The sequence below is a fragment of the Panicum virgatum genome, chromosome 2N (assembly GCF_016808335.1).
Source record: "Panicum virgatum strain AP13 chromosome 2N, P.virgatum_v5, whole genome shotgun sequence".
Taxonomy (NCBI): domain Eukaryota; kingdom Viridiplantae; phylum Streptophyta; class Magnoliopsida; order Poales; family Poaceae; genus Panicum; species Panicum virgatum.
In genome coordinates this window covers 26,298,704-26,326,453 of record NC_053146.1, presented here as the reverse complement: position 1 = coordinate 26,326,453, position 27,750 = coordinate 26,298,704, and the positions used below count along the sequence as shown (strand labels likewise).

General features: G+C 46.8%; 2 protein-coding genes and 1 long non-coding RNA gene across 4 annotated transcripts; 2 read left to right on the top strand and 1 right to left on the bottom strand.

Moving 5' to 3' along the window:
* The first annotated feature begins 5,116 nt into the window (after positions 1-5,116).
* On the top strand, positions 5,117-7,362 carry LOC120662504 (short-chain dehydrogenase reductase 3b-like). Its single transcript, XM_039941638.1, has 2 exons — positions 5,117-5,343; positions 6,226-7,362. Exons 1-2 carry the CDS (start codon positions 5,117-5,119, stop codon positions 7,064-7,066), a joined length of 1,068 nt encoding a protein of 355 aa, XP_039797572.1. The 3' UTR covers positions 7,067-7,362.
* A 14,209-nt stretch (positions 7,363-21,571) lies between these two features.
* On the bottom strand, positions 21,572-23,299 carry LOC120660137 (norbelladine synthase-like). 2 transcript variants are annotated; one of them, XM_039938502.1, is made up of 3 exons: positions 23,022-23,299; positions 22,553-22,879; positions 21,572-21,832 (listed from the first exon to the last, which is right to left on the bottom strand). In XM_039938502.1, exons 1-2 carry the CDS (start codon positions 23,203-23,205, stop codon positions 22,575-22,577), a joined length of 489 nt encoding a protein of 162 aa, XP_039794436.1. In that variant the 5' UTR covers positions 23,206-23,299; the 3' UTR covers positions 21,572-21,832; positions 22,553-22,574. The 2 variants fall into 2 exon arrangements, with proteins under 2 accessions (XP_039794436.1, XP_039794435.1); XM_039938501.1 differs by lacking the exon at positions 21,572-21,832 and having other exon boundaries at positions 22,319-22,879.
* On the top strand, positions 22,040-22,551 carry LOC120660139. The gene is made up of 2 exons (XR_005669385.1): positions 22,040-22,202; positions 22,294-22,551. It is a non-coding gene; the product is annotated as an uncharacterized LOC120660139 (long non-coding RNA).
* Positions 23,300-27,750: the final 4,451 nt, after the last annotated feature.

Below are 27,750 nucleotides of genomic sequence, written 5' to 3'. Positions count from 1 at the left end.
ATAAATGACCGTCAAAGAAGTTTAATCGCTCTTGATGGTTTCCATTATCCAACATGGTCAATGGACGTAAGGTTAAACTTAATGCTCTATGGATTGATACCAATATTTGATGCTCCTCATAAGAGAGCATCACTTGCTCATGATAAATTTAAATAAAGCACCATACACATCCAGATCACACATATGTGTATCTCAAAGGATGCAAATCAATGCACTGGCTAGCTCTCAATAAGTGATATGAACAACACAAGGCAATAATTTTGCCCAAATGCCAACTATGTTTGGCCATAATTTTATCTCTAGGACTTCATGTCCACTTGAGAATAAAAGTTATGTTGTTCCAAATATCCTCATTATTGCGTTTTTGCGATTAACCGCAACTTACCATATGAATTCTAGAAAATTCCTACAATACTTCCGGTCTAAATGTATGATAGATTCTAATGAGTAATCATCATTGGCATCATAGCGATGCTCCATTAGCACCTAAAGTACAGTTGAATTTTTAGGATCATGAAAAGCTTTGGTCGTGCTACTATCATACTCCCTATTGGTACTCAATTAGTAATCACGAATCCAATATTACATTCTGATTCCATAATGTACCCAATTCGATTATAGAGATATCCATCAACGTGGTTTCCATATTGAAACCCCAAGATGACAACCAATGGAATATTTTCTCTTAAAAATGGATATGGCAAATCAGGTGCTCATACAAGGTGCCCTCTATTTGATTTGGACTACACATACATAGTATACATACTCTATATGAGTGCAAATTCAAATTCGAATATTGCCTCACTCTATATAGAATTGTTTGGGATTCAACTAGATGGAAAGGAATCTTGATTACTGGACCATTGTATTGCTAACACAACTATGAGAGATTATGCTCTTTCTATGGGTATTCAAGTAATCATGGATGCATCAATGTATCCCGATTCTATAAATACCATATGTAGTTTTCATATTATCTAGTTACATGGTTTCCACTGAAACCCAATACTAAGGAGCGATGATGAAAATCTTCACTCTATTTAGTGCAACATATATGAAAGCTAATTAAATTCTGTAGATTCTTTCCATATTATCTAGGGTGTATTATACATACATCAATCCCATATTACATGTTGCGTACACAATAATTCTCTTTTGATGCCAGCAAGACTTGGCATATTTTCCTAGGTTTTTCAATCATAGGAATAATATGAGAATTATTATCAATTCTATTTGTCATAGCATCAATATGAGCCACTAAATTTCTTGAAGAAATTCAAGTACATACTAGTGCTTCACTTAACCATTTATTGTGGACCATATGTACTCACTTTTGATGCATCTATAATATAGTCCCACATGTGTGTATTATCTTAGTCATAAGAACCACTGATATACCAAACTTATTTCTCTAAATCTTAAATTTAGAGCAAATTATCCTGGACGCAGGATAAATCCATTTTACATGGAATTGTTTGTATTTTGGGAACTATATATTTTCAGTACCTTATGTCCATACCAATAATGGTTTGTTTGAATCTCTTATTGAGAATCAACTTAATTGCATGACCCATTAAAATAGAATTGTAATTACCAACACTAAGTTGTTTTCATGTGGCCTTACACACTACATCCATAATTCAAATTCATCAAACTGCACTTATACAACACCCTCCGTTGCAGTATGTACGTGGAGCTTTGGCCACAGCCAAACATTCCCTATCTGCGCATCGAGTATGTTTGCACATACCAATATCACCACCCCAACATACCAATGGGCATTAGGGGTCCCAATGAGGTATTATTATCCGTCATTCATACAATACGTCGGATCTCTATAGGGGATTTATATAGCCCGTATGTTGATCACAATTTGAGGAGAATTCCAGGCATTAGGGGGAGACTTATACCACACAAAGAATGCCAGGAATCAAAAGAGTATCACATATTGATATTCAATCCTCATATCCATGTACCAAAAAGAATCTAAACCAAACCGTTTATACCATCTTATATTTTTGCATCATATTGCAAAGAATCTGCCAAAAGCATTTACTGATAATAAGGGTGTCACAAAATCCTCTTATCCTACTCACAATGTGCCCAAAAGAATGGAGGTACCAATGAAAACCATTCATCTCTCACTTCCAAAGATGAGGGGGAGAAGTACGGCCGCTTGTAAGGATAATGCTCTAAGTAAGTATCTGAGGATACCGAGGACTGATCTATCCTCCAAGTCAGTAAATCCAAGCCAACCTCAAAGTTGGTAGACACCCAATGGACGAACATCCAATACCAGGATCGAAGTCTACCCAAATCAACGGTGCATCCAAATTCTGATTTCGGGATATCGGAACACCCTGACTCTATAATAATGGGAATGACAAAGAGTCCAAAAGGGTTAAAATTTTCACATGCTATATTGATTCCAAGCAATGAATCAATCATTTAAAGGCTACAAAATGTCGCGACATATACTCCTCAAAGATTGTTGTATACCTTACTGGATCCAGACCAAAAGTCCAAGGCAGAGTGTCTTCACACTCAAATTGGGTCAAACTAAAAGGTGGCAATCAAGGAGAATTGCTCTTGTTCAATGATGATAAGTATTAGTACAACTGATGTCTTCTCTCACATAGCTTATTTTAAGAAGCAAGGTGGTGAACAACGAGAGCTTGTAGCATATGGTTTCACGTGGAGACCCAGCATAATGTTAACATACCTAAGGGTATGTGTGAAAATTATGTTCCTAAATTCAATCATTGGCAGGTCAAATGAATTTGATAGGTTCGGATATATAAGTCCCAATGGACTTCACATTCTGAATCCAAATACAAATTGCAACATACATTGTGTATAATTCAGGTCATCATAGTATGACTTGAGACAGTTAAGTTGATTGTGGTACAACTTATTGATTGAGTTCCTTCCATAGAAGGATTACTCTACTCATGATTGCATATATGTGTAAAGAAATCCCTAATTGGATTCTTTATCATCTCAACACATATTGATTATTTCAATACCTTGAAATAATAAAGCAATCATTCAAGGTACAATTTCCATTATGTGGAATTGGCTTCTAAGACGGAATTTGAGATGAGATATGCTTAAGTCTCAACTTAAGTACATATATCAGTATACCAATATCCAATTGATATTGTTTGTCAATATCCAAATTATATATTGGACTTCATATCCACATTCAATCCCTAAATATGGACTTATATCCATTTAGACCCTGGGATAACAACCATAATGCCATAAAGCGCTCATGTATCTTACAATTGCAACATGCCTGATATTGCATTTGTAGATACTTTGCTAGCACAAAATAGCGCAACTTCTACAACACTCAAGGGATATCCATAGATATCCATATGGTAGTGGATATCACTGGCTATTTAATCCCCATGCCATATTACATACTGATTTGATTATAGTGGAATCTCCACACACACGTCATCAAATTTGACTCCAATGGTTACTTCCACTTATCATTATGAAGTATCACATATGCATGGCTTCATAGAGTGATCAAATGTGATTCCATAGAATCACCAACCATTATCTGTAAAGATAAGGTTGCTTGTATTGTCAAGATGGAAACAGGTCATATAAGAGCATAAATTATTGTTCAAAATGTTTTATCTCTATATTGGGAAATAAACATCTTGCCAAAGTAGTCTTGCAATCATTTTGCAGATTCACTCACTAAGTCCATACCTACATCCATATTTCATGGAATTGGTATTCAATGACTTTGAGAGTTGCAAGGTTCAGGGGGAGTCTTTTTCTGGATTATAACCTGTTCAAACATCATATTGTACTATTTTCCCTCTATGAGTTTTCCTCACAAAGGTTTCTCATAAAAGGTTTTTAACGAGGCAATATCAATACAAAAATGTGTCATATTTTCTATTTTCCCCATCGGGGTTTTTGTGGGAAATATCAAAGACACATATTGCCCTCACAACTCATTCATGATTTTTCCGTGAAAAGGTTTTTCATGTGAGTTATCCAAGAGGCAATACCAATAATATACCGTCATATTTTCTCCTATTTTTTCCACTGGGTTTTATAGGAGTTTTTGCGGTATATCAACTTATACAGCTCCTCATATTTTTCCCAAAGGGTTTTTGAGGGAGTTAACAATATGTCGTATCTCCAATATTTTTCCCCACTGGGTTTTTAATGGAATACCAATGACATAGTGATTTATTTTAAATCACACATATATGCTATTTTCTCCTTATTTTCCTACAAGGTTTAAAGGAGTTTTTATGGCATATTATACATACATATTCCTCAGATTTTTCCCACAGGGTTTTTCGAGGAATCCAAGCTTTCAACTTCATTGATCTCAAGTAATATTCGATCGAGGGGGAGTGTTGTGAAACGGTGACTGTTGGCGTACATGCACCCATTCACTATCGATCTCATCAAAGACTTAGCAGTTAGTTTTGTATTAGCAGTTAGGCTTGTCACCAAAGGGACATGTCCTTTGGCGTTTCTCCCGAACAGTCGCGTCCGTACGACGTCCATACGACGCAACCGTTCACTTGTATATATTCCAAAGAGATCAATGAAAACATCGGTTGTTCCCAAATCTTGTTCATTTACATTCACGCTTTAACAATTTGCCTTACAAGGAGCATGTGCACAGGGAGAACTGCTCTGCATGAGTGCATGATTACATTCATATATAAGTATACCATAGGTCATAGGCAATGATAATAGAAACAGATAGGTATAGGAGGTGTCAAGAAATTTTGTAAAACTGGGAAATAGGCTGATGGAAGAATCTTCATAAATGTAGCGTTCCCTTCCAAAAGTAATTAAAAACAAGTAAACACTACCATAGCAATGAACTTCTTCAGGACTTACACCTGATTATCGCAGCCTTCTTGAGTTGAAGATTGGACCCGTTAATTCTTGTTAAGAGCGGATTTCAAAAAAAAAAATACAACCAAAGTTTCCACTTTATTTTATTGTATCATAAAATATATGGGCTGATAAGTGGTATGGCGCGGCGCTGTAAATATATAGTGTTACTTTAATTCCCAGTAAGAAATCACTAGTAATTATATACTATAATAATACAGGCTAGGCGAGCATGGCTGCAGAGACGCAGGCCACGACGAGGGGCGCCACCAGGTTGGCCGCCGCGACGCTCCCGATCCCTCCCGCCGGCGCCGCCCGCCAGTACAGCGGGCCGTTGTACCCGTACGTGCCCGGGCCGAACCCGCCGGGCCCGCCGAACCACCCGTACCCCCAGCCGCCGCAGCACTCGTCGCCCGGGCTGCCGTACCCAAAGGCCAAAGCCGCCGTTGCTGCCGAACGGTAATACGGCATGAAAAATGATAAATAGAAGAACTCTTTTTTTTAGTTTATCGAATCTCAATTCCACGAAGGCCGACGACTTCGCTGGCGCCTTTGGACAAGGCCAAACACGATGGGGAGCAGGAGCATGCCAGCCATAGACGAGCGAGAGAGTGCCATGGCTGTGTCTGCCTCGTAGCAAAGTTAATAATTTAGTCTGCTGCTAGCTACAAAATTTTTTGGAACTCATCTCTTAGCCCACTTGTATAATAGTTTAGCTCTTCATCATAAATATATGGTCTACTTGTCTATCTCACAAAATGTCTTTATTCTTGTGTCGAAGCGGGCTGTAAACTAACAGCCCACTTCCTCTTTCTCTCCTCTATCTCAACATTTAGTCTACTTTTAACCCACTATAATAATTGCTTTCAAACGGTGCAATCACTCATGCCTCCATCTCCTCCTCCTTCCATCTCGGCTGCACCAGCTTTGGTCGTCTTCTCCATCGATCAATTTTCGAGGAACCATTGTTAGACTATGATGGCAGTTTTTTACTCTTTTTTATTTTGCAGCAATTAAGTACTAGTTTATTTATCGATTTGCGAGTGTAACAATGCTCAATCATGTCCTCTGGATTTTTTTAAAAAAATAGTGTTTTTTTCTCACACCACTCCAGCAGCAGTCTCCAGTCACTAGCCAGCCAACAATGTTTTTCTTTCACACTACTCCAGTAACAGCCTCCAGCACCAGCACCAGCACAGAACATGGCCTATATGAACCCCACCCATGCTGAGAGTCCATCCCTGATAACGAGCTCGAGCTGACGAAGTTAGCATCGACCATGTCCAAGCCAAGGTGAGTGTGCTGGCGGTGCTGATTTTTTTTTTTGGTTCGAGTTGCGAGTGCAGCTCGTGAATTGACTGAATTCCGAATTGACACCGTTGGGTTTTCGTCGTCATCGGTAGGTTGGACCAAGGTGGCCATCGTCACCGGCGGCGCGAGCGGCATCGGCGAGGCGGCGGCGCGGCTGTTCGCGTCGAGCGGCGTCACGGTGGTGATCGCGGACATGCAGGACGCGCTGGGCGAGGCGGTGGCCGCGTCGGCCGGGTGCACGTACATGCGGTGCGACATCACGGACGAGGCGCAGGTGGAGGCGACGGTGGGTGCCGTGGTGTCCGCGCACGGGCGGCTGGACGTCATGCTCAGCAACGCCGGCGTGCTGCTCCCAACGGGGTCCGTGATGGATATGGACCTGGCGGAGCTGGACCGCGTGATGGCCGTCAACTTCCGCGGCGCCGCGGCGTGCGTGAAGCACGCGGCGCGCGCCATGGTGTCGCCGAACGGCCCCCGCGGCGGCGCCATCGTGTGCACGGCGAGCGTGGCGTCGCTCCAGGGCGGGTTCGGGCCGGCGTCGTACACGGCGTCCAAGCACGCGGTGCTGGGCCTGGTGCGCGCCGCGGCGGGGGAGCTCGGGCGCCACGGCGTGCGCGTCAACTGCGTGTCCCCCAGCGGCGTGGCCACGCCCATGAGCTGCGCGCTCATGGGCATCGGGCCAGAGGAGCTGGAGGCCATGACGGTGCCGGGCAACGTGCTGCAAGGGAAGGTGCTGCGGGCGGAGGACGTGGCGGAGGCGGCGCTGTTCCTCGCGTCCGACCAGGCGGGGTTCATCAACTGCCACAACCTCGTCGTCGATGGCGCCACCACCGTCGTCAACCCCGCCGTGCTGCACGCCGTCGGACTGTGAACGCCGACCGTACCCCGTCTTGTTTGCCATTGCCATTGATCTTGTTGTTGCATAATCCTGGCACGTTCACATGATCCTGTTACTTTAGAGTTTGTTACAATAAGCTGAGCTCTTTCACCGTTGTGACGAGCGCGTCTGCAGGCACCTGATGCATGCTCCGTTCATGCAGAGGCAACCTGGGTCTTTAGTTTCCTCTTCTGTGCTCTGCACGTTCTCTTTGTGGGATGGCGCGGCCGTTTCGGGTGCGTGGAGAGCGCGGGGTTCATGGTCACGGCTTAGTTTGTTCAGGTTGCAATGATAGAGTCAGAAAAGCTGCCATTCTAGCAGCACAAAATCCTCGTGTTCAAGCATGAGAGTACAGGTGTGTGCTGTGTTCTTCTCCAGCTCCGGCAAGGTGTAGCCGGGGTCGCGACGTCACTGGTCCTGTGGTTTTTCGTTCATACTCCCTCCGTTCCAAATTATAAGCCATTCCAATACTTTTGAAGAGTTAAATTTTTTCAAATTTGACTAAATTTATATAACAAGAAAATAATATTTATGATACTAATTAAGTATTATTAGATTTTTTATTTGCTATATTTTCATAGTATAGCTACTTAATGTTATAAATTTTTCTGTTTCTCTTCATAATTTTGATTAAACTTTGAGATAGTTTGACTCTTCAAAATTTTTGAAATCACTTATAATTTAGAACGGAGGGAGTTGTTATCGCCATAAATTAACAGGGGCCGAAAGCAAGTTGGGCTTAAAGCAGAAGATTAAGAAAGCTTATAAATCGGCTCCTGCGTGAGCATTTGGGCCACATGGGCCATGTATCTTTAGATTTAGTTCAAGATTAGAGATAGAGTCCGATCGGGACAAGATATGATTATATTGTTTCTCAAGTCTCCGGATTATAAATATGTACCCTATGTTATTCATGAAGGGGGAGAACATCCTCACGATTGCAAACAACAACTCTCGGCGCATCGCCACCCCTAATTCTAGGGTTCCATCTAAGTAAACGCCATGCTGCCCTGATCGCTTCTTGCGATTAGGGCAGCATTGTTCTTACCTTTACCTTGGCATTACTCATACTGAAGCGTTTTTGATGGCGAGTAGTGCTAGTTATCTTGATGTTCGTAGCATGATTTTTAGTAGATCTATCATGTTCTTATTGTTTACCATCTACGAATATCATGTTTTCTCTATGTGTTCATGCTTGATCTTAAGCTAGTTCTCATCGTAGAGGATTAGTTGCATAGAGTTAACACCTTACTTCTTTTCTGTCTAGTAGATCCAATCTGTTACGGTTTGTTCTTATTCTATAAGGATTAGTTCAATATCTGCTAGGTTAGGCCCTAATACGGATTGGATGTTCCGGTGATGTAATAGATGCTTTATCTTAGCCTTGATAGGGATTGTTCCGGGAATCAGCTCTTGCTAGTTCTTAGGCCTCTGTTTTGAGTTATGGTTTAGTTATTTGTTATGTTCGCTAGGCCTAATTACGTGTAGGATGTTCCGATCTAGCAGTGAGGCTTTTACCGTCGTGGATCAGATCAGCTAGATTTAATTGAAGCAAGTTTTCCATGATTATTTGCTTTATTCATCAATATCCGGATAGATACAGATCCAATCTGACACCGGGACACGATCGTCTCTTTAAAGCCGATGCAAGAGTCGTCCCGGGGAACTGACCACGGCTCGGACTTACGTTTCCACGTATTTGTGTATGCAGGCAAAACGTTGCAAGCATGTTCGCACCCTCCTGATCGGGTATAGGTCAGGTGGCACGCCCGATATTCTCCGGAATCCCCGGGCGCGTGACGGAATTGCAGGCCATTGACGTGGGAGCAGTGCCTGCCAGTGCCCCGGCGACCTCCCGGCTCTTCATGTTGCTTGTCGCTGCTCGCCGGTGGGTTTCGACCGACAACACATTCTAGCACACCCGGTGGGACATTCATCAACAACAACGCCCGCCGCAGAGATGACGGGATCTCAGGACCAAGCGCCGGTTCCGCCGGTCACCAAACCTGTCACGTATGAAGAGCTGACTCCAGAACACAAGCAGAAATACGATGAGGTCAAAGCTCAGTTCGAAGCCGATCTCATCGGCTCCTTCGAGAGGACTCGCAACCATGGCATCAGATGGAAGGGGTTCTCGCCAGAGGGCGCTCTCGACAACATTGATCTGTCCGTGCCATCAGAGGAGCGCACCAGAGCCCTACGCCAGGAGATGAACTACATGGTGGCTCATACGCTTCATCGGCACTCGGAAAGCCTGGTGAACGAGCTTGAGCGCGTGGCACATCGCGTTGTCCAGGAGGTGATCAAGAACCAGTACTCCCCATCGGGACCAATTCTGGGGAGTCACAGGGGGGAAGCTGCATTGCAATCTAGGCCGCCAGTGTCCTACTCGCTCGCGGCAGCAGGGCAGCAGAGTTCGCCGATCTATGTCGTCCACAAGATTGGCGGTGACCCCGGGGAAGGACAGTTCCTGAGAGGAGATCCCACACGGCTACATGTGCGTGTACATTCCTGATAATATAAGTGCAACGCGCGCGGGACAGCTGGTGGGTACTGGAGCCTCAGGAGCAGATGCAGAGAAACAGGCATGGCTGGCAAAGTACGCTACCGGGCCGAGTGCTGAGCCCTCGGCCCCAGGAGTTCTTAGTGTGGAGCAGGTCAGTGCAATACTAAGGGATCAGTTTGGCATCCTGCCCAAGAGAAAGGCGATCGGCTATTCCAAGCCGTATCCAAGTGATTACGATTTGATCTCGTTGCCACCCAAGTATCAGCTTCCGGAGTTCACCAAATTCAGCGGATCAGAAGGGGCCAGCTCTATTGAGCACGTGAGCCAATACTTAACGCAGCTTGGGATGATCTCAGTATCGGATCCTCTGAGGGTCCGTTTCTTCTCCCAGTCTCTCACCGGTTCAGCTTTTGGATGGTACACATCATTGCCTCCAGATTCGATCCGTACTTGGAGGCAGCTGGAAGATTAGTTTCACACCCAGTATCATTCAGAGGCTGCTGAAGCTGGGATTGCCAACCTCGTTCAAGTTAGGAAGAAGCGAGGGGAAAGTGTTTCAGAGTACGTGCAGCGCTTCCGAGAGGTCAAGAACTGATGCTACACGTCGCGCATAACAGAAAAGGAAGCGGTTGATTTGGCAGTTCTGGGACTCGCTAAGCCGATCAAGGATCTGGCTTTTCAGTTGGAATTCACCTCTCTGGCACACATGGTGCAGAAGCTTACGGCATATGAACACTACCACCCTGATCTGTACCAAGAAAAGTTCAAGCGCCATGTCAATATGGCCCAAGCTGGTGATTCCGATGACTCTGGCAAGGAACAAGAAGTGGCTGTAGCAGAATGGACCCGGGGGGTAAACCCCGTCCCGTGCAAATGGGTCAAACAGAAGGGGCTTGTGAAGGGCTTCGACTTTGACGTGGCCAAGGCAGAGCAGATATTCGATCTACTGCTCAAGGAAAAGCAGTTGAAGCTCCCAGAGAGTCACAACCTACCAATGGCACAGGAGCTGCAGGGGAGGCTATACTGCAAGTGGCACCACTCGTTCACCCATGCCACAAATGACTGCAAGGAGCTACGTCGGCAAATCCAATCGGCTATCGAGCAGGGCCGATTAATTCTGGCCCAACACATGATGAAAGTGGGCACTCAACCGTTCCCACAAACTAATGTGGTGGAGCTGTCAGATTTCGGATCCGAGAGCCAGAATTTGGCATTCCAGATCAACATGGCAGGACCCATCCGCCACCGTGTTGGGCAGAGGAAAGAGGTCGTTTCTGGTAAACGGCCCCAGGATGAAGACAAGCCAGAGTAGCAACATGTCACTGAAGAACAAGTGCGTCACATCCGCAACCGCCCAGCTTCCAATCGGCTTCTGGAAAAATACTAGTACCAGTACAAGTTGTGCCGCCGATATGAATCGGAAGAGGAGGAGTACGAGCACCGCATAGGGAGGACGCTGGGGAGGCGCCAGGCTATACGCGATCACTGGCATTGCCCATTCTTCAGGTAATGTTGAAACTCCGGAATGAGCCGATTGCCTACTATAGATGATTGCTTGGAGTGCAGGCCTCGGGAACACCAGCAAGGCGAGACATCGGTGTTCCAGCGCTTGGGGACCAGAACACATCGCGATAACCGTGTGAGGCGGCCATCCAGGGATGATCTCAAGCCAGAAGAAGAAGACAAGTATCATCGTCCACGATGGTGTCCTGACGGGCTCAGCCGATCACAGAAGCACAGAGTGCAGCGCCTGCGCAATCTCGAAGAGGCGGAAGCAAAGTACCTCGACGTGTTGAGGAAAGCACATCCGGATCTCGCGGAGCAAGTCAGGCGACCGCGAAGGGAGGAGAGGCGTCCTCCAAGGAGGGAGTGGCGCCCCAAGTAGCCAAGAGCCGATGAGAAGCCATCGGCTGATGTGAACATAGTGTTCGTGCTCTCGTCGGAGTTTCGTGCACCCCAACAGGAAGAATCGGCCATCGTGCAGCTGGATCTCGGCCCACAGCCGATCATCTTCGAGAAGCCCAACGAGAAAAGCTACAAGCACCTGAAGGTATTGTATCTCAAGGGCTTCATAGATGGCAAACCTGTGAACAGAATGTTGGTCGACACTAGCACCGCAGTCAACCTGATGCCGTATTCAGTGCTACGCCGGCTGGGTCGTTCCACTACTGATCTTATCAAGACCAATGTGATGCTCAATGATTTCAACGGTCAACCGTCGGAGGCACAGGGTGTCCTAAATGTGGAGTTGACAGTTGGCCGCAAGACCGTTCCAACGTCGTTTTTCATTGTCAACAGTAAGGGTACATACACAGTGCTGCTTGGGAGGGATTGGATTCACGCGAATTGTTGTGTTCCTTCCACGATGCTCCAGTGTCTGGTCCAGTGGGATGGCGATGAAGTAGAGGTGGTCCGTGCAGATGATTCCAGCGAGGTTTCGCTTGCAGACATGAACACCTGGGATGCGGAAGGGCAAGAGCCGATCTCAGGGATCGCGCTGGAAGATTGTGATCGGATTCAGGCAACAAAAAATGGACTGAGGCTGGTCTTATCTACTGGCCTCACAGAGTAGACACATCCTGGCAAACTACGGAATCTAGCAAGGTTAGAGGGGCCGGTCCCAGCGACCGGCCCCAAAAAATGAGTAATATGTACTTGGGGTTACAATTGTCATGTAATGTACAAACAATGGCCTTTGTTGAGCATTCAGTTCTGAATAATAACGGAAATGTGGGAACGGCCAGCCCGTGCGGTTGGCCGGAAAATTTTTCTTGTCATCTCCCTGTGTTTGCTGTCGATGTCGATGTCGATCTTTCAGACGGTGGCAAGTTAGGGTACGGGTTTACGTCTGCTGACGATTTGGAGGAAGTCGATATCGGTCCCGGGGATAAGCCGCGACCGACATTTATCAGCAAAAAGTTAGACCCGATCTTGCGTGAACAAATGATAGCACTGTTGAAGGAGTACCGGGATTGTTTTGCATGTGATTATACTGAGATGCCCGGTCTGGATAGAAACATCGTCGAGCATCGGCTCCCGCTTAAGAAAGGATTTCGGCCGTTTCAGCAACCAGCGCATCAGATGAAGGCCGAAGTCCTAGAAGAAGTTAAGAAAGAGGTGGAGAAGATGTTGGATGCCGGGTTCATCAGGCCGTGCCGGTATGCGGAATGGATCTCTAGTGTGGTACCGGTACAAAAGAAGGATGGCCGATGGCGATTCTGCGTGGATTTCAGAGACCTCAATAGAGCAACGCCAAAAGATGAGTATCCGATGCCTGTTGCAGAAACATTGATCAACGCAGCAGCTGGCCATAAGATGATGAGCTTTATGGATGGTAATGCCGGCTACAATCAGATTTTTATGGCCCCAGAGGATGTACACAAGACCGCATTCAGAGTACCAGGTGCAGTCGGGTTGTTCGAATACTTGGTCATGACCTTTGGATTGAAAAATGCCGGTGCAACGTATCAACGTGCCATGAATTACATTTTTCATGATCTCATCGGCAAGTTGGTAGAGATCTACATTGATGATGTCGTGGTCAAGTCCACATCGGCTGGGGGACACCTGGAAGATTTGCGTCAGGTCCTGGAGCGGACTCGGAAGTTTGGGCTCAAAATGAACCCAAAGAAATGTGCTTTTGGCGTGTCGGCCGGTCAATTTTTGGGATTCCTGGTGCATGAACGGGGAATCGAGATCGGCCTGAATAGTCAAGAAGTTATGAAAACGATGAAGCCACCTACTACGAAGAAAGAGTTGCAGAAGCTCATCGGTAAAATTAACTTTGTCAGACGATTTATTTCTAATCTGTCTGGGCGCATCGAATCATTCATGGGTTTAGTGAAGATCAAATCCGATGATGAGTTTAGCTGGGGGGCAGAACAGCATCGAGCTTTCGATGAAATCAAAGAATATTTATCAAAGCCTCCAGTGTTGGTTCCTCCTTAGCAAGATAGGCCGTTCCATGTATACCTATCCGTGGGTGACACTTCCATTGATTCGGTGTTGATCCAGAAGCACGATGGCCAGGAGAGGGTGGTTTTCTACCTCAGCAGGCGCATGTTAGACGCCGAGACCTAGTATCCTGAAATCGAGAAGCTTTGCCTTTGCTTATTCTTTACATGTACAAAGCTTCGTCATATTTTGCTCTCGGCGGAAAGAATTGTCATATGCAAATCGGATGTCATAAAGCACATGCTGTCGGCTCCTGTTCTGAAAGGCCGGCTTGGAAAATAGATGTTTGCATTGTCAGAGTTCGATATTCGATATCAGCCCGCAAAAGCAGTCAAAGGACAGGCACTGGCGGATCTTGTTGCAGACAGGATCAGCACTGATATTGCTGCACTATTTATTCGTGCTTGGGCTATGTTTTTTGATGGATTGGCTTGTGCTGATGGGTGCAGTGTGGGAATTCTGTTGGTGTCGCCTCGAGGGGCGACTTACTCCTTTTCCATCAGGATGACTGCCCCATGCACCAATAATTTGGTGGAATATGAAGTTGTTCACAAAGGGATGTAACTGCTCCTCGAAGCTGATGCAGAAGCGGTGGAAATATTTGGAGATTCGAAGCTGGTGATTTCTCAGCTCACGGAAGAATATAGATGTGAGAGCGAGGCTCTTTTTCCGATATGGATGCAATGCCGTGAGTTGATGTCACAATTCAGGTACATCAATTTCCACTGGATACGCAGAACTCTGAACAATGAAGCCAATGACTTGGCACAGATGGCTTCTGGATACAAGAAAACATCCGATGGAGTCGATGTAGAGGTTCAGTTTTAGAACCCGGAGACTGGAGAGCCGATATCTTCAATTACTTGAAGGATTCGGCTCGGGGGGCACCCAGGAGGATAAGACTCAAGGCTATGAAATATGTTCTGATAGGGGATGATATGTTTTACAGAACCTTGGAAGGACTACTGCTTAAATGTCTGGGACCTTCAGAGTCAAATCGGCTCTTGCATGAGGTTCACGAGGGAACCTGCGGTACTCATCAATTGGCTCATAAGATGAAGTGGCTGATTAGGCGATCGGGTTATTACTGGCCTATTATGCTTGAAGATTGTTTCAAATATTAGAAGGGATGTCAGACATGTCAGAGGTTTGGCAAAATTCAGATAGTGCCAGCATCAGTAATGAATCCTATCATCAAACCATGGCCATTCAGAGGTTGAGCCATGGACATGATTGGTCAGATCAACCCGTCATCTAGCAAGGGTCACCAGTGGGTCTTAGCTGCTACAGATTATTTCACAAAGTGGGTAGAGGCAGTGCCCATGAGGTCAGTAGCGTCAAGAGATGTGATCAGCTTTGTCAAAGAGCACATCATTCACAGATTTGGGATTCCTCAAACTATTACAACCGATGGAGGATCGGTCTTTATATCAGAGGAATTCAAGAAGTTCGCCGATGACATGGGGATTAAGCTGATCAGATCATCTCCATACTATGCCCAAGCTAATGGACAGGCTGAAGCATCCAACCAGAGCCTTATCAAGCTCATAAAGAGAAAGATTGATGAATATCCTAGGCGCTGGCATGAGGTGTTGTCGGAAGCTTTGTGGGCGTATCGTATTTCATGTCACGGGTCCATCAAGACGTCACCGTATCACTTGGTCTACGGCCAAGATGCTGTGTTACCATGGGAAATCACGGCTGGATAGAGGCGTGTCGAGTTCCAGAATGATCTGACAACTGAACAATATGCAACCTTGATGAATGACAATGTGGAGGACCTGACAGAGCTAAGACTTTGTTCATTGGAAAAGATTAAGGAAAACAAGGCTAAAGTTGATCGTGCATACAACAAGAAGGTCAAGCCAAAGTATTTCCAAGTTGGAGACTTGGTTTGGGAGGCAGTATTGCCATTGGGAACTAAAGATAAAAAGTATGGCAAGTGGTCTCCAACTTGGCACGGGCCGTACAAGATTGATCAGGTTTTGCCTGGGAATGCATACATGCTCGAGGAATTGGACGGCGTCAAGTTTCCTGTTGCTGTCAATGGCCAACACCTCAAGAAGTATTTCCCGAGGATGTGGGAAAGCGAGTAACAAGAGCCGATGAGATCCATCTGGCTGTACCGAGAAAGGCCAACATGTTGAGTTGGCTAGTAAAAATAAAATAAAAAAGAGAGATAGGCCAACACGTTGAGTTGGCCAGTAAAAAAAAGAGATAGGCCAACACATTGAGTTGGCCAGCAAAAAAAAATGAATGAGAAGCCAACACGTTGAGTTGGCTAGTAAAATACATATGAGAAGCAAGATAGCCGATGTGTAACCATCGACTTAAGGTGTTTTAAATGAGTACTAGTTTCAGGTTTAACAGGCAACATCAAATGTTTTCTGAATAGTTCTACTAGTTCAGGAATCCTTCTATGGCATGGATGGCTTCTGCACGTACAGCGTCAGCTCTTGCAATGATTTCTTCGTCGTCCTTGTCATCGCCTGATATTATATGTCGACTCAAGGTGCTTATCTCTGCAAACTATGCCTGTATTCGTTCAGTCATTTCTTGGGCTTCCTGCTTAGAGTTTGCAATCGAAGCTTTCTCCTCTTGGATTAGTCTTTGGGTATTGCGGACCTTTTCTTCAAGTTCCATCAGTTCCTTTTCCAAGAGGTTGACTCGTCTTGTGCTCTCGGAGATATCAGCTTTAGCATCCAGAGTTGCCTTCTTTTGGTTGAGTAGTTTGCACTTCTGAGCGATGTTGGCTTTCAAAGGGATTTGAGAATGACGCAGTTCTATTCTCTGTTGTGCTGCCTTCACCTCTGCCCGAAAGAAAGGAAGATAGCTGGCTGGCCAAAGTTTGACTCGAAGTGATTCTGGAAGCTGGGATTCTATCTGCTCAAGAATTTCTTTTATCTTGCTGGAATCATCAACCAGAGTAATGATCAGAGCAGATAGTAGATCCTTGATGAGTTAAAGCTGATTTGCCAAGTTAGCCGATTGCTGCAAAGATGGAGCTTTTGCTCCAGGGGCAGTTAGACCCATTGATGCCGGGTCAAAGGAAAGCAAACCTGAAATGTCAAAGCCCTATGGACATATCTGAAGTTAGAGCGAGGTGCATTTATGAAGCTATCGGCTGGTTCAGAATTGGTTCTTGTAATGTTACCTGTTGTGAAGAAGAAGCGTTGGGCGGTTCAAGAGTGATCGTCCTAATAGAGCTTGTGTCGGCTTCAAAAACATTGACTGTGTCAGCTTGCCCCTCGCTTGCCTCTATCAGTACATTAGGATTTGTAGTCATCTCATGTTGTACTGGGCTTTCTGCATTGGGGATGTCTTCAGCCATGTCCTGAAAATAAAATTTCGGTCAACCAGAATATATGTGCATAAGGAAGAAGTTTCAGAAAAGATGTATTACCTGGTTGGAGTTAGTATCTGATGGACTTGGGGAAGATTGGACAATTTTCTTAATGATCCTTTTTGTAATCATCTTCCTTTTTTTGGTTGGAACTCGGGGGGCAACAATTGCAGAAGCTTGTCTTCGTTTGGAAGCCGACTGAAGTAAGTCTGGCTGAATAGTCATTACCACTTTCTTCATTGATGGTGATCCCTTGCAGAAGAGTACATCAGGGGCAGTTGGAAGAAAGTGGAATGGCTCCCCTTTGCTGGTCATAGGTTCTGGACCATCTTGTTGCTGCAAACAGGGTGAGCAGGATTATTTAAGAGAAAAAATAGAGGGCTTAGAAAGAATGAATGCATAAATTCAGTACCTCTTCTTCGGGGATTACGTATTCAGGGTCAATTTGCTGCAGTCGAGGACCTAGAGCTTTTCTAAATACATGTGTTTTCCACATTCCCCACCATGTGCTAAAATCGATTGATGAAGGGTCAAAGGACAGATCGGCTGGTATTGGAATGTGGAGATCATCGAACATACTGTAGCATCTTGAGCTGGTGAGACCATCGGGCAGTTCGGCTCTACTCTCCACCAAGTGGTGAATATGGAAGTGGGGAGGGACTTGTCCTAGGCCAAATTACCGAGCTGCTATGACTGGTTGGTAAGTTTCGTAACCTGGCTTGATAATTCTATTGGAGGTGCTGATGCCAACTGAAAGGAAGCCAGGTCTAATCATTAAAGAATACAGATGTCGAGTGCCCACAACTGAATAAACCACCAAGGGCCTCCAGTTCTCAGTTTCTTTTGTTTAAGCAAGTTAGATGTCATCAAATGGAGATATCTGTAGGTTTCTCCAAGAAAAAGTTTATCTAGGCCAGTGCGGTTGCCATGGGCCAGATGATAGGCCAAGGGAAGATAATTCTTAGTTGGAGCTAAAGGACCACAGAAGATGAAATGTTCTAACCAAAGATTTAAAAAGGCTGTGTGTTCCTTTTCAGTCACTGGACCTTTTGTTTTCATATGTTGGCTCATGTAAGTGCCCCAGTTTGTGAAGTTAATCTTGGATGAAAGTTTAAAGGGAACTTCTGCCATTCTGTGAGCAGCAGGATTTGGAAATTCAATGTCTAGGCCAGTGATCATGGTGACATCTAGCAGAGTAGGGGTCATGGGACTGTGGCCAAAGAGGAAACAGTTCAGAGCATCAGACCAAAAAATAGCCGATGGTTTTCAGAAGGTTTTCATCTTTGTCAAGGGGTGATAATGATAAGCTAAGTGCATCGGCTATGTTCAATTCCTACCACAAGGGCATATAAGCTTTTGCTACTCTGCTGTACCATGTAATCTAGCTCTCAGGAGGGTTAGGCCAGGCTCTTAAGCAGTCGGCCCAGAGGTTCAAATCAATGTTTTGACTTACGAAAGGGATCCTATTTGCTTCACAAGAGATCAAATCTATGGGATTTTCGTAAGCTCGTGGGCCAAGACAGAAAGATTTTAGATTGGAAGGATGCGGTAGAAGAATGTCTGACACCTGAAGTTCAGGAATTCAGAAGTATGAATATGGTGTCAGGTTTCAGAGTTTAATTTGTTTAGAGGCTTAATAAGCTGAAGAAAGATAAAAGGATTGGGCTGGATGTTATCTTCAGGCCGCAGATTGCCGCATCATCGATTGCAGAATTTGTTGTTTGAGCTACAGAGTTCGCCATGGTTCAGATCTGTTGATTTAGGGTTTTGATTGCTATGGGTTCTAAATCAAATTCTGGATTCTTGGAGAAGTTCTTGCTCGAATTTGTAGAGCTGGGTTTTCGAATTACCATCGGATTTGAGAGTTTGTTTCGAGTTCGGTTCAAGGTGGAAGTGATACTCTACTCTTGTGCGGGTTGCTTCTAGTTTGAATTTCGTCGACTCTTAGATATTTATAGAAGCCTGATGCGTTGCCATCGGCTTTTTTGGAAAATAAATCAAACACACAGCAATTCAAGGAAATTAACTTCATTAGAAGGAAAGGTTTTTACAAGAAAAAAGCCGATTTTTAGAACGGAATTAATCCTTCGGCTTTACAATCCTACTCCTACAGTACTACTTCTACTGCTCGTAGGTACCTAGTACCTACGACGCTTGGGGCTTCGGGCCAGTGCATCCCCGCCGTCGCTGTCGTCGTCGTCGTCGTTGCTGGTGCCGTCGAAGGCGCTGCTGCCGCCCTCGGACCCAAAGGCGCTGCTCCGACCGCCGCCGCCGCCGCTCTCTTCCTCGCTGTCCTCCTCGGAGGACCCGAGGAATCGGAAGGATTTTCCTCCCATCGGTTCGTCGCTGGAGGAGGAGCTGATTTCCTCTTCCGAGGAAGAATCGGCTCCATCCTAGGAGGAGTCTTCTTCGTCTCTCTCCAACTCCTCCTGGAACAGGAGTTGGAGGTCTCCCCCCTCGGTCTCGAGCTCGTCCTCCTCGTAGACGACCCCGAAGTCAAACTCCTATGCATCCCAATGCAGAGGAGCCAGCGCCTCATACGCTGTTGTCGGGTCCCACTCAGGAGTCGGCTCTCGGCTCTCCGGGATGGAGTCGATGGAAGAAGTGGAGAGGGAAGAAGAAGAAGGAGAAGAGGAGGGGGAGGAATCTCTGAAGGAGTTAGAGCCGGAGGAGGAAGAAATCGCCATGGTTACTGGAGGTGGGGATTTCTGTGCTACTTGGCTTTGGAGGAAGATGAGTTTGCCGTGAAGAAGAGCCGATTCGGGGTGAGATTAAATAGTAAAAGGATGGAAGACGGATCGGCAGTTTCACATTCTACGAGGAGCCAATTGCAGAGACGTTGCGTCTTCCTTGGTGGTTGCAGTGTGTTTTAATGAGCATTAACGGGAAGATGGAGCGACGGAGTGGTTTTGGAATTATCATTGCCAAACCCAGGGGGGCATGTAATTTATGGGCCGAAAGCAAGTTGGGCTTAAAGCAGAAGATTAAGAAGGCTTGTAAATCGGCTCCTGCGTGAGCATTTGGGCCACATGGACCATGTATCTTTAGATTTAGTTCAAGATTAGAGATAGAGTCCGATCGGGACAAGATAGGATTAGATTGTTTCCCAAGTCTCTAGACTATAAATATGTACCCTATGTTATTCATGAAGGGGGAGAACGTCCTCACGTTTGCAAACAACAACTCTCGGCGCATCGCCACCCCTAATTCTAGAGTTCCATCCAAGTAAGCGCCATGCTGCCATGATCGCTTCTTGCGATTAGGGCAGTATTGTTCTTACCTTTACCTTGGCATTACTCGTACTGAAGCGTTTTTGATGGCGAGTAGTGCTAGTTATCTTGATGTTCGTAGCATGATTTTCAGTAGATCTATCATGTTCTTATTGTTTACCATCTACGAATATAATGTTTTCTCTATGTGTTCATGCTTGATCTTAAGCTAGTTCTCATCGTAGAGGATTAGTTGCATAGAGTTAACACTTTGCTTATTTTCTGTCTAGTAGATCCAATCTGTTACGGTTTGTTCTTATTCTATAAGGATTAGTTCAATATCTGCTAGGTTAGGCCCTACAAACGGATTGGATGTTCCGGTGATGTAATAGATGCTTTATCTTATCCTTGATAGGGATTGTTCCGGGAATCGGCTCTTGCTAGTTCTTAGTCCTCTGTTTTGGGTTATGATTTAGTTGTTTGTTATGTTCGCGAGGCCTAATTACGTGTAGGATGTTCCGATCTAGCAGTGAGGCTTTTACCGTCGTGGATCAGATCAGCTAGATTTAATTGAAGCAAGTTTTTTCATGATTATTTGCTTTATTCATCAATATCCGGATAGATGCAGATCCAATCTGACACCGGGACACGATCGGCTCTTTAAAGCCGATGCAAGAGTCATCCCGGGGAGCCGACCACGGCTCGGGCTTACGTTTCCACGTGTTTGTGTATGCAGACAAAACGTTGCAAGCACATTCGCACTCTCCTGATCGGGTATAGGTCAGGTGGCACGCCCGACATTCTCCGGAATCTCCGGGCGCGTGACGGAATTGCGGGCTGTTGACGAGGGAGCAGTGCTTGCCAGCGCCCCGGCGACCTCCCGGCTCTTCGTGTTGCCTGTCGCTTCTCGCCGGTGGGTTTCGACCGACAACGGGAGTACACCTCTTCACAATGCCAGGAATGAATCAGTAATGCACACCATTGTAGAACACTAGAACTAGAACTCAGTAAAAGAGCTGGGCCATTTGTCTTGCCATGTTGTGGAAGAATCAAAGCAAACAGATCGACCTGCCGCTGGCTGGCGGCGCAACTGGGCGGTTTTTTAAGTCTGAACCCGACGCGGTGTTGGTCAGTGCACGCACATGAGGCCATGATCAAAGTCGGAGTGGGCACGTGCATCTGGCAAAGCTCTAAAAGTGATTCGGTATTGTGATTGCAAATCGTAATCACTGCCGTTTGACACTTGACGGGAGAGAGAGCGAAGAGTAAATATTGGTACTGTATGCTCTCCGTGTGCTTGCTCGGGTTGCTGGTGTTAAGAAGGGCAACCGCTATGGTATTTAGTCTGTTATAGCCGGTAATAGCCCGCTAAACGCCATAGCAGCAGCCCTACCGCTAAACGCCTTAGCCGGTGATTTAAAATCTTAATTAGAATCGGACCGGTAACCGAACCGATGGTGTGCTCGGTTCGCTAGTCCACTGGTCTGACCGATTGAACCAACAGTTCAAATCGATTAAGTTTTAACATACAATGCAAGGCACAAAGTGATACAGCGGTTCTTTGGTGGAAACCCGTTGTGCACGGTTCGAATCTCCCATCCGCGCCATTTTGCCCATTTATTACCGCGCAGGCACCCCTGATCGCGCAGGCACCCCTGATTGCAAGCCGGTCTTTTACATGGACCATATTGGCGGAGCCTCCCGCTTCGCCTCTGCACCAAGGGCCCTGTTTGGTTACTTTGCGCTACCTGCGTTTCAAAAAAAATCTTATATGCATGAAGTACTAAATAAAATTTGTTTATAAATTTTTTTTAGAGATGGATGTAACTTTTTGCAACGAATCTAATAACGGTAATTAATCTATGATTGACTACAGTAATGCTACAATAACTGTCTTCTAATCGTGCAGTAAAAAACCTTATTAGATTCGTCTCGTAAAACAGCGCTACACGCCCAAGGTATGCCTGTTTGTCTCACGTTCTCCCTGCCCCTTATCTCTGTCCCCAGATCCGTCTCCTACCGGCCATCTCCCTCCAATTTCCCACATCAACAGTTGTGCTGCCCTCTACTCCACATCTATCTCTGTCCCCAGAGGAAAACAATGCTGGTGTAAACCAGGTACGTACTAAATTAGAACAATTCATTAATATCATGATGTTTTTTGCATTCAATTAGAACCAAAATTATTTATTTCCACATTGCAATGTAGATTGAGCCACAAAATCAAATCACAATAGAGAAAGAAAATATTCCACCTATTTGCTCAATCACAACAGGTACATATGCCTTTATTATGGTACCTTACAATAGTTGTATATATGAGAAACAGTGGATGTGGTGAACAAATTAGATGAAGCATCTGTGATTTGTTCGATCCGGATGAATTTGCGTTCACAGCAACAATGGAGATGCAAAATAGAAAGACACGCATTAATTGTAGTAGAACATTATTTGTCGTTGGTGATAACCTTTGCTCTTGAGCTCTTCCAATCAAGAGGCTGCCTGAGTGATGAGCTTCTTCTCCTTGGTATACTCAGAGAATTTCTCGGCGATCGCAGCAAAAGGCGCCGGGCTCACCATGGCTTCAAGCTCCGGGTGCGCTTCATCAATCTCGTACTCGACAGTCGATCGTATCACCGACGAGTCGGGCCCCTTTGCGATGACCTCGAACCGTACCATGTAGGAGAGGAACCCCAGCTTCAGGATGTCGCCATCGATCACCTGCGCCTCCTTGATGTAGTTCTCGTTGTCAACCTTGATGAACTTCTCCTTGTAACTCTCCAGGCCCGGAATGCCTAGCAAGAGAGCAGAGAAACTAATCACATCAAGTTCTATTTTTGGAACGCATGGTTTCTGAAAAAAAAATGATTCGATCTCTAATTGGTTTTACAAAAGAAGGCCCAAGATTTTAACTGCCTGATTCAGTTGGAACCTCACCAGGGGGGTACGTCAGCTGCAAGATGGTACCGACGCCGCCGTCGCCGCTGATGACCTCGACTTTGGCCAGGACTTGCGGGAGCAGCTCCGCCAACAGCTCGGCGGCGCGGAGCGTGCCGTAGATCGCCCACAGGTCGGAGGCGGAGACGTCTGTCTCGTGCTCGTGGACCGTGCTCCCCTTCATTGTGATTGTAACCTCTCCAGCTCGATCGCTCGGCCTTCAGCTGACTGAGCTGTCTTTATGTACTGAGGCAGTGGGTGTCTGCCTGTGAAAGCCTTGGAATCTGGAGCTGTGGTTTCACTGAGAGACCGTTTAGTTTCCAAAAATTTTTCACACACTACAATAACTTGTAACGTTTGACTACTAGTTTAAAGTATTAAATGTGAATAACTAACAAAATCTATTCCATAACCCCCGGATGAAATCGCGAGACGAATCTAATGAACCTAATTATGCAATAATTAGATAATATTGTGCTACAGTAACCAACCTCCAATGATAGATTAATTAACCTTAATAGATTCGCCTCGCGATTTCCGGTCCATCCGTGTAATTAGTTTATAATTAATCTATATTTAATACTCCTAATTAGTGGTCAAACGGCCCCAAAAAATTTTTGTCCTGAAACTAAATGGCCCTGAGATCTAGAGCTGTGGAGTCATCCTCGTGTTGTCTCCGACGACCCAGAGAAAAAATAAAGAGTCAATTCCCTGTATGCCATTGGAAAATTGAGTTGATCCCTTATGTGCCATTGGAAATTAACTCATCCATTTTATGCCATCGTTTATAATTTTTCATCACCTACATGCCATTGCCGTTAAGTTTCCTAATAGAGCCGTTAAAGCGTATGGCGAAAAGACAACAATACTCCTCCCCCACCGTGCCGCGCGCCGCAGCGCTGCGCCGCCGCCCGAGCCCTGTCGCGCGCGCGCCGCTGCCGAGCCGCTCCGGCCCGCCGTTGCCGCTGCCGCTCCGCGCCGCCATTGCCGAGCTGCTCCGCACCGCCGTTGCCGCGCTGCGCGCGCCCGGATCTGCTCGCCGCGGCCGGCGCGAGCGGAGGGAGCAAGGGCCGCGGCCGCCATGCGCGCCCGGCCCTGCTCACCGCGGCCGGCGCGAGCGGAGGGTGGCCGATCGGGGAGGGGGGCCCGCCGCCACCTCGACTCCTCCGCCATGGCCGCCGCGCGTGGAACCTGCCGGCGGGGCACCGCCGCGCCATGGCCTCCGCCGCGTGGGCGGGCCTCCACCGCCGCGCCATGGCCTCCGTGACAGAGAGAGGAGGAGGAGGAGGAGGGAGGAAGGCGATGGGGACGGGATGGGCCTCCACTGCCGTGTCATGGCCGGGGCAGGGATGGGCAGCGCACGGAGCTCCGCGGCGAGCTCAAGCTCCACCAGGGAGGCTTCGTGGCCGGGGGGCAGGGGCAGGCGCCGGCCCGCGCGTACGCGGCCGCCGGGGCAGGGACGGCCGGCCGGCCGCGCGCACGGAGCCGCCGCCGGGGCAGGGACGGGAGCAGGGGCGAGCGTCTTGCGAGATCCAACGGCTCTGTTAGGAAACTTAACGGTAATGGCATGTAGGGGATGGAAAATTATAAATGATGACATACAAGGGATAATTAATTTCTAATAGCACATAAGGGATCACCTCAAATTTTTTTGAATGGCATACCGGAAATTGACTAAAAAATAAACTACTGTGATCACGCCCATCACGCACGCTACATAAAAAATTTCGGATCACGGAGGGTCAGGTCTGGACGGTACACATACAGACGTGTGGCCTGCCGGGGCGTTGTCGTGTAATCAGATCAGCCTTTTGGGGGCGCGCGCCTTTGTTTATCGCTTGCCTTGGAATTGGGACTACGCTGTCTTCGCATTTGTTTGGATGGACTCCGTGTTTACACTAGTTGCGTGCAACCGTGCTTGCATATATGATGATCAGGTCATCAGGCTAAGACTCTAGTACTTCATTGTTCAATCCTCACTTCCTCCTGCTCTGCCGGCAGCCGATGTGTATTTTGTTACCCTGTAAGCATCCACAAGTCCAATCGTTTGCTGCTGGGTGAGTGCTTATATTAACCAATGTTTAAAATAGCCGGCTATAGCTTTTGTTGATTTCATCAGTTGATTAAATTTGAGCGCTGTTAAGTTCCTTTGCGGGCCACCTGCTAAGCAGTAATATCTAAACACTGAATTTCTATTTTACTCGAGACCATAATACAAGGCCTCGCACACAAGCTTATGCTTTCCAAAGTAGCATTTTGCCTGCCCCAGATCCTATCTATGGCCTTCAAAGCCCATGAAGGGAGGTCCAAAGCCATAAGGAAATATATTATCACTAGGTGTGTACACGTATGTTGCTACGGGAGTGTGAGAATTTTTTAAAGCAACTGTAGAGCATGATCATTAAAAACATGTTATTTCTAATGCACTTGTGGGAGTATGAAAAACATGTTTTGACGTCGCATGATGAAATGAAGCATAAAGAATAGAATTATCGACTATACATACCAACTTCTCAAATATGCATCTTTCAACAAAAATAACAGGTTTGCAGCTGCAGCAAATGGAGGAGAGAAAGGAATGAGCATATGCAAAAGAAAAGGCTACACAAATGAGAGAAAAAAATGCCAATGTATTTGCTGTTAAAAAAATGGTGCTACAACTTCATATTAGTTAGAAGCAACGGGCACAAACCAAACAATAGAACATATTATACAAAAAGTAGAAGTCAATTCTCTAGTCGGATATAACATACACCTTACTACAAACAAGTTGTTGATGTGATGTAATAGAAATGTTGAGACCACCAGCAACAAAATCTCGACTACAAAACCAAATGTTAGCCACTACAGGTGGATAGTCGTTGGATCTCCATTTAGATGGTCTCTAAAAATGTTTATCTCCCAATCAGACACTAAAGAAACATAAAACACTGAGCTCACTCAATGCAATTAGAAAAAGGTTTCATCAAACCTCCCAAACCTGGGTAGCGCTTGCAGCTCTTCCAATCTCAGGCGTGTGAACAGCTCTAGTCCATCCCATCGTATTCTCCCACCATGCCTCCGTTCCTCTAATTTGCTTGCAGTACTCTTCAAGGTCAGTATATTCCATTTGAATCAGAGAGAAGGTTAGTTTTTGGGGTGACTTTGTCAATCTTGAGGATTTACCGGTTCAGTCTTCAAAGATGCTCATAGGGAAAGAGTTTATGCATGTGCATCTATAAGGGTGTGTCAGCGTAATGGTAACGGGGTCCCCATAACACCAGACTCATGTGTGATTAAAGTGGGAGGGGCCCGCCAGCCGCGTCAGCCGGAGACGTCAGCCGAACGCGGTCGTGGGCCCCACGAACGTCCACACATGGGGTGTGGGCACCCACTGGAAGCGGACTGGGCCTGGCCCGGTGCGGGAAACCCGGGGGGATGTTTTCTTGCCCTCGAAGACACCCATCCGGTAAAAAGGATCTTTACCAGGCGGTTACGGCGCCTCACCGCCGGACTCTATACAGAGCTCGAGAGGGGGTGCGGCTTCCCCATAAGAGCATCATGAATACGGGGATGCCGTGCGCTCAGAAGATAAGACGATAGGCGGCGGACAGCTTATCTTTGTGCTGCCCTCCCATCGACTTGAAGATGGACGGTGGCTGGAACCCACCTCCATTTACCATGCCCCTGTCGCGGTAAAAGCTGAGGTCACCCCGGACGAAGCCCCGGGGTTGGCCGGGGTCGGCCGAGGTCGGCCCGGGCCAGAAGGGTCCACCGGACGACCCCGGAGGCCACCACGTGGCCATACTCGCGCTACCCCGGACGCCCTCAGGGACGCCCCGGAATGCTCGAATCAAACAGAAGGCCCCGGAGCGCCTCGGGACGAAGGGCCCACCGGCCAGTGTCTACGGCCACCCCGGGCTCTCCCGGGGTAACCCAGGATGGCTCCGACGCTGGTGGCCCCCAGGTGGCTGCTACAGCGGGCCCGACAAGAAGCCTGCCTGCCTGACAGGGGCAGGACAGTCTGGAAGACGGCACCCACCATGCAAAGGGTGTGTTCACATTAATTAGAGAGCAACAGAGAAAGCATATGTAGTCTATAAATAGAAAGATCCCAGGACATGGAAGGGGACCGATCTTTTCGGGACCTAACTAGCTCACTGGTTCCGTGCTTGGGCTTTTCAACTCGGAATCACCAAAGAACCAATCCATACACTCACACAGGACGTAGGGTATTACGCCTCCGGGTGGCCTGAACCTATCTAAATCCACCGCATCAATCCGCTTCCTTAGGGGAAATTCTTGCGCGGTTTATACCCATAGCCGAATCTCTAAATGGGGGTTACCAGTAATTCCTGCTAGCAGTAATCGTACACCGTCAGCTGGCAAGCCAGGTAGGGCGTATAGCACGTAAGATTTCCTTTCTGCAAAGCTCCACCTCATAGGAATCCATGGCGAACCGCTCTGACCGTTCTGACGGCGAGAGTGGCAACGAACGCGCACATTCGTGCCGCGGGCTCTCCAGCGCCTCTCCTTGTCTGGGGACTGGGAGCTCGTCGACCACGATCACGCCCATCCGTCGGTTGGTATCGCACATTACTGCGCCGCCGCGGCTCGACGCCCCTGGGGCCAAGTCCGGCGGAACGACGTCGACCAATGCCCGCATCACCCGTTTCAGTGCAGAAGCACGAGGCCGAGCAGCGCGGCGGTGTGCCAGAACGACCCAAAAGACTGGGCCCGGGTGCACTGA

Coding starts and splice junctions, on each gene's coding strand:
- LOC120662504 (XM_039941638.1), top strand. CDS start 5,117: ATGGCTGCAGAGACGCAGGCCACGACGAGGGGCGCCACCAGGTTGGCC. Junction 5,344..6,225: donor GCCGCCGTTGCTGCCGAACG/GTAATACGGCAT, acceptor TCGAGTTGCGAG/TGCAGCTCGTGAATTGACTG.
- LOC120660137 (XM_039938502.1), bottom strand. CDS start 23,205: ATGAAGGGGAGCACGGTCCACGAGCACGAGACAGACGTCTCCGCCTCC. Junction 22,880..23,021: donor GCAGCTGACGTACCCCCCTG/GTGAGGTTCCAA, acceptor CTCTCTTGCTAG/GCATTCCGGGCCTGGAGAGT.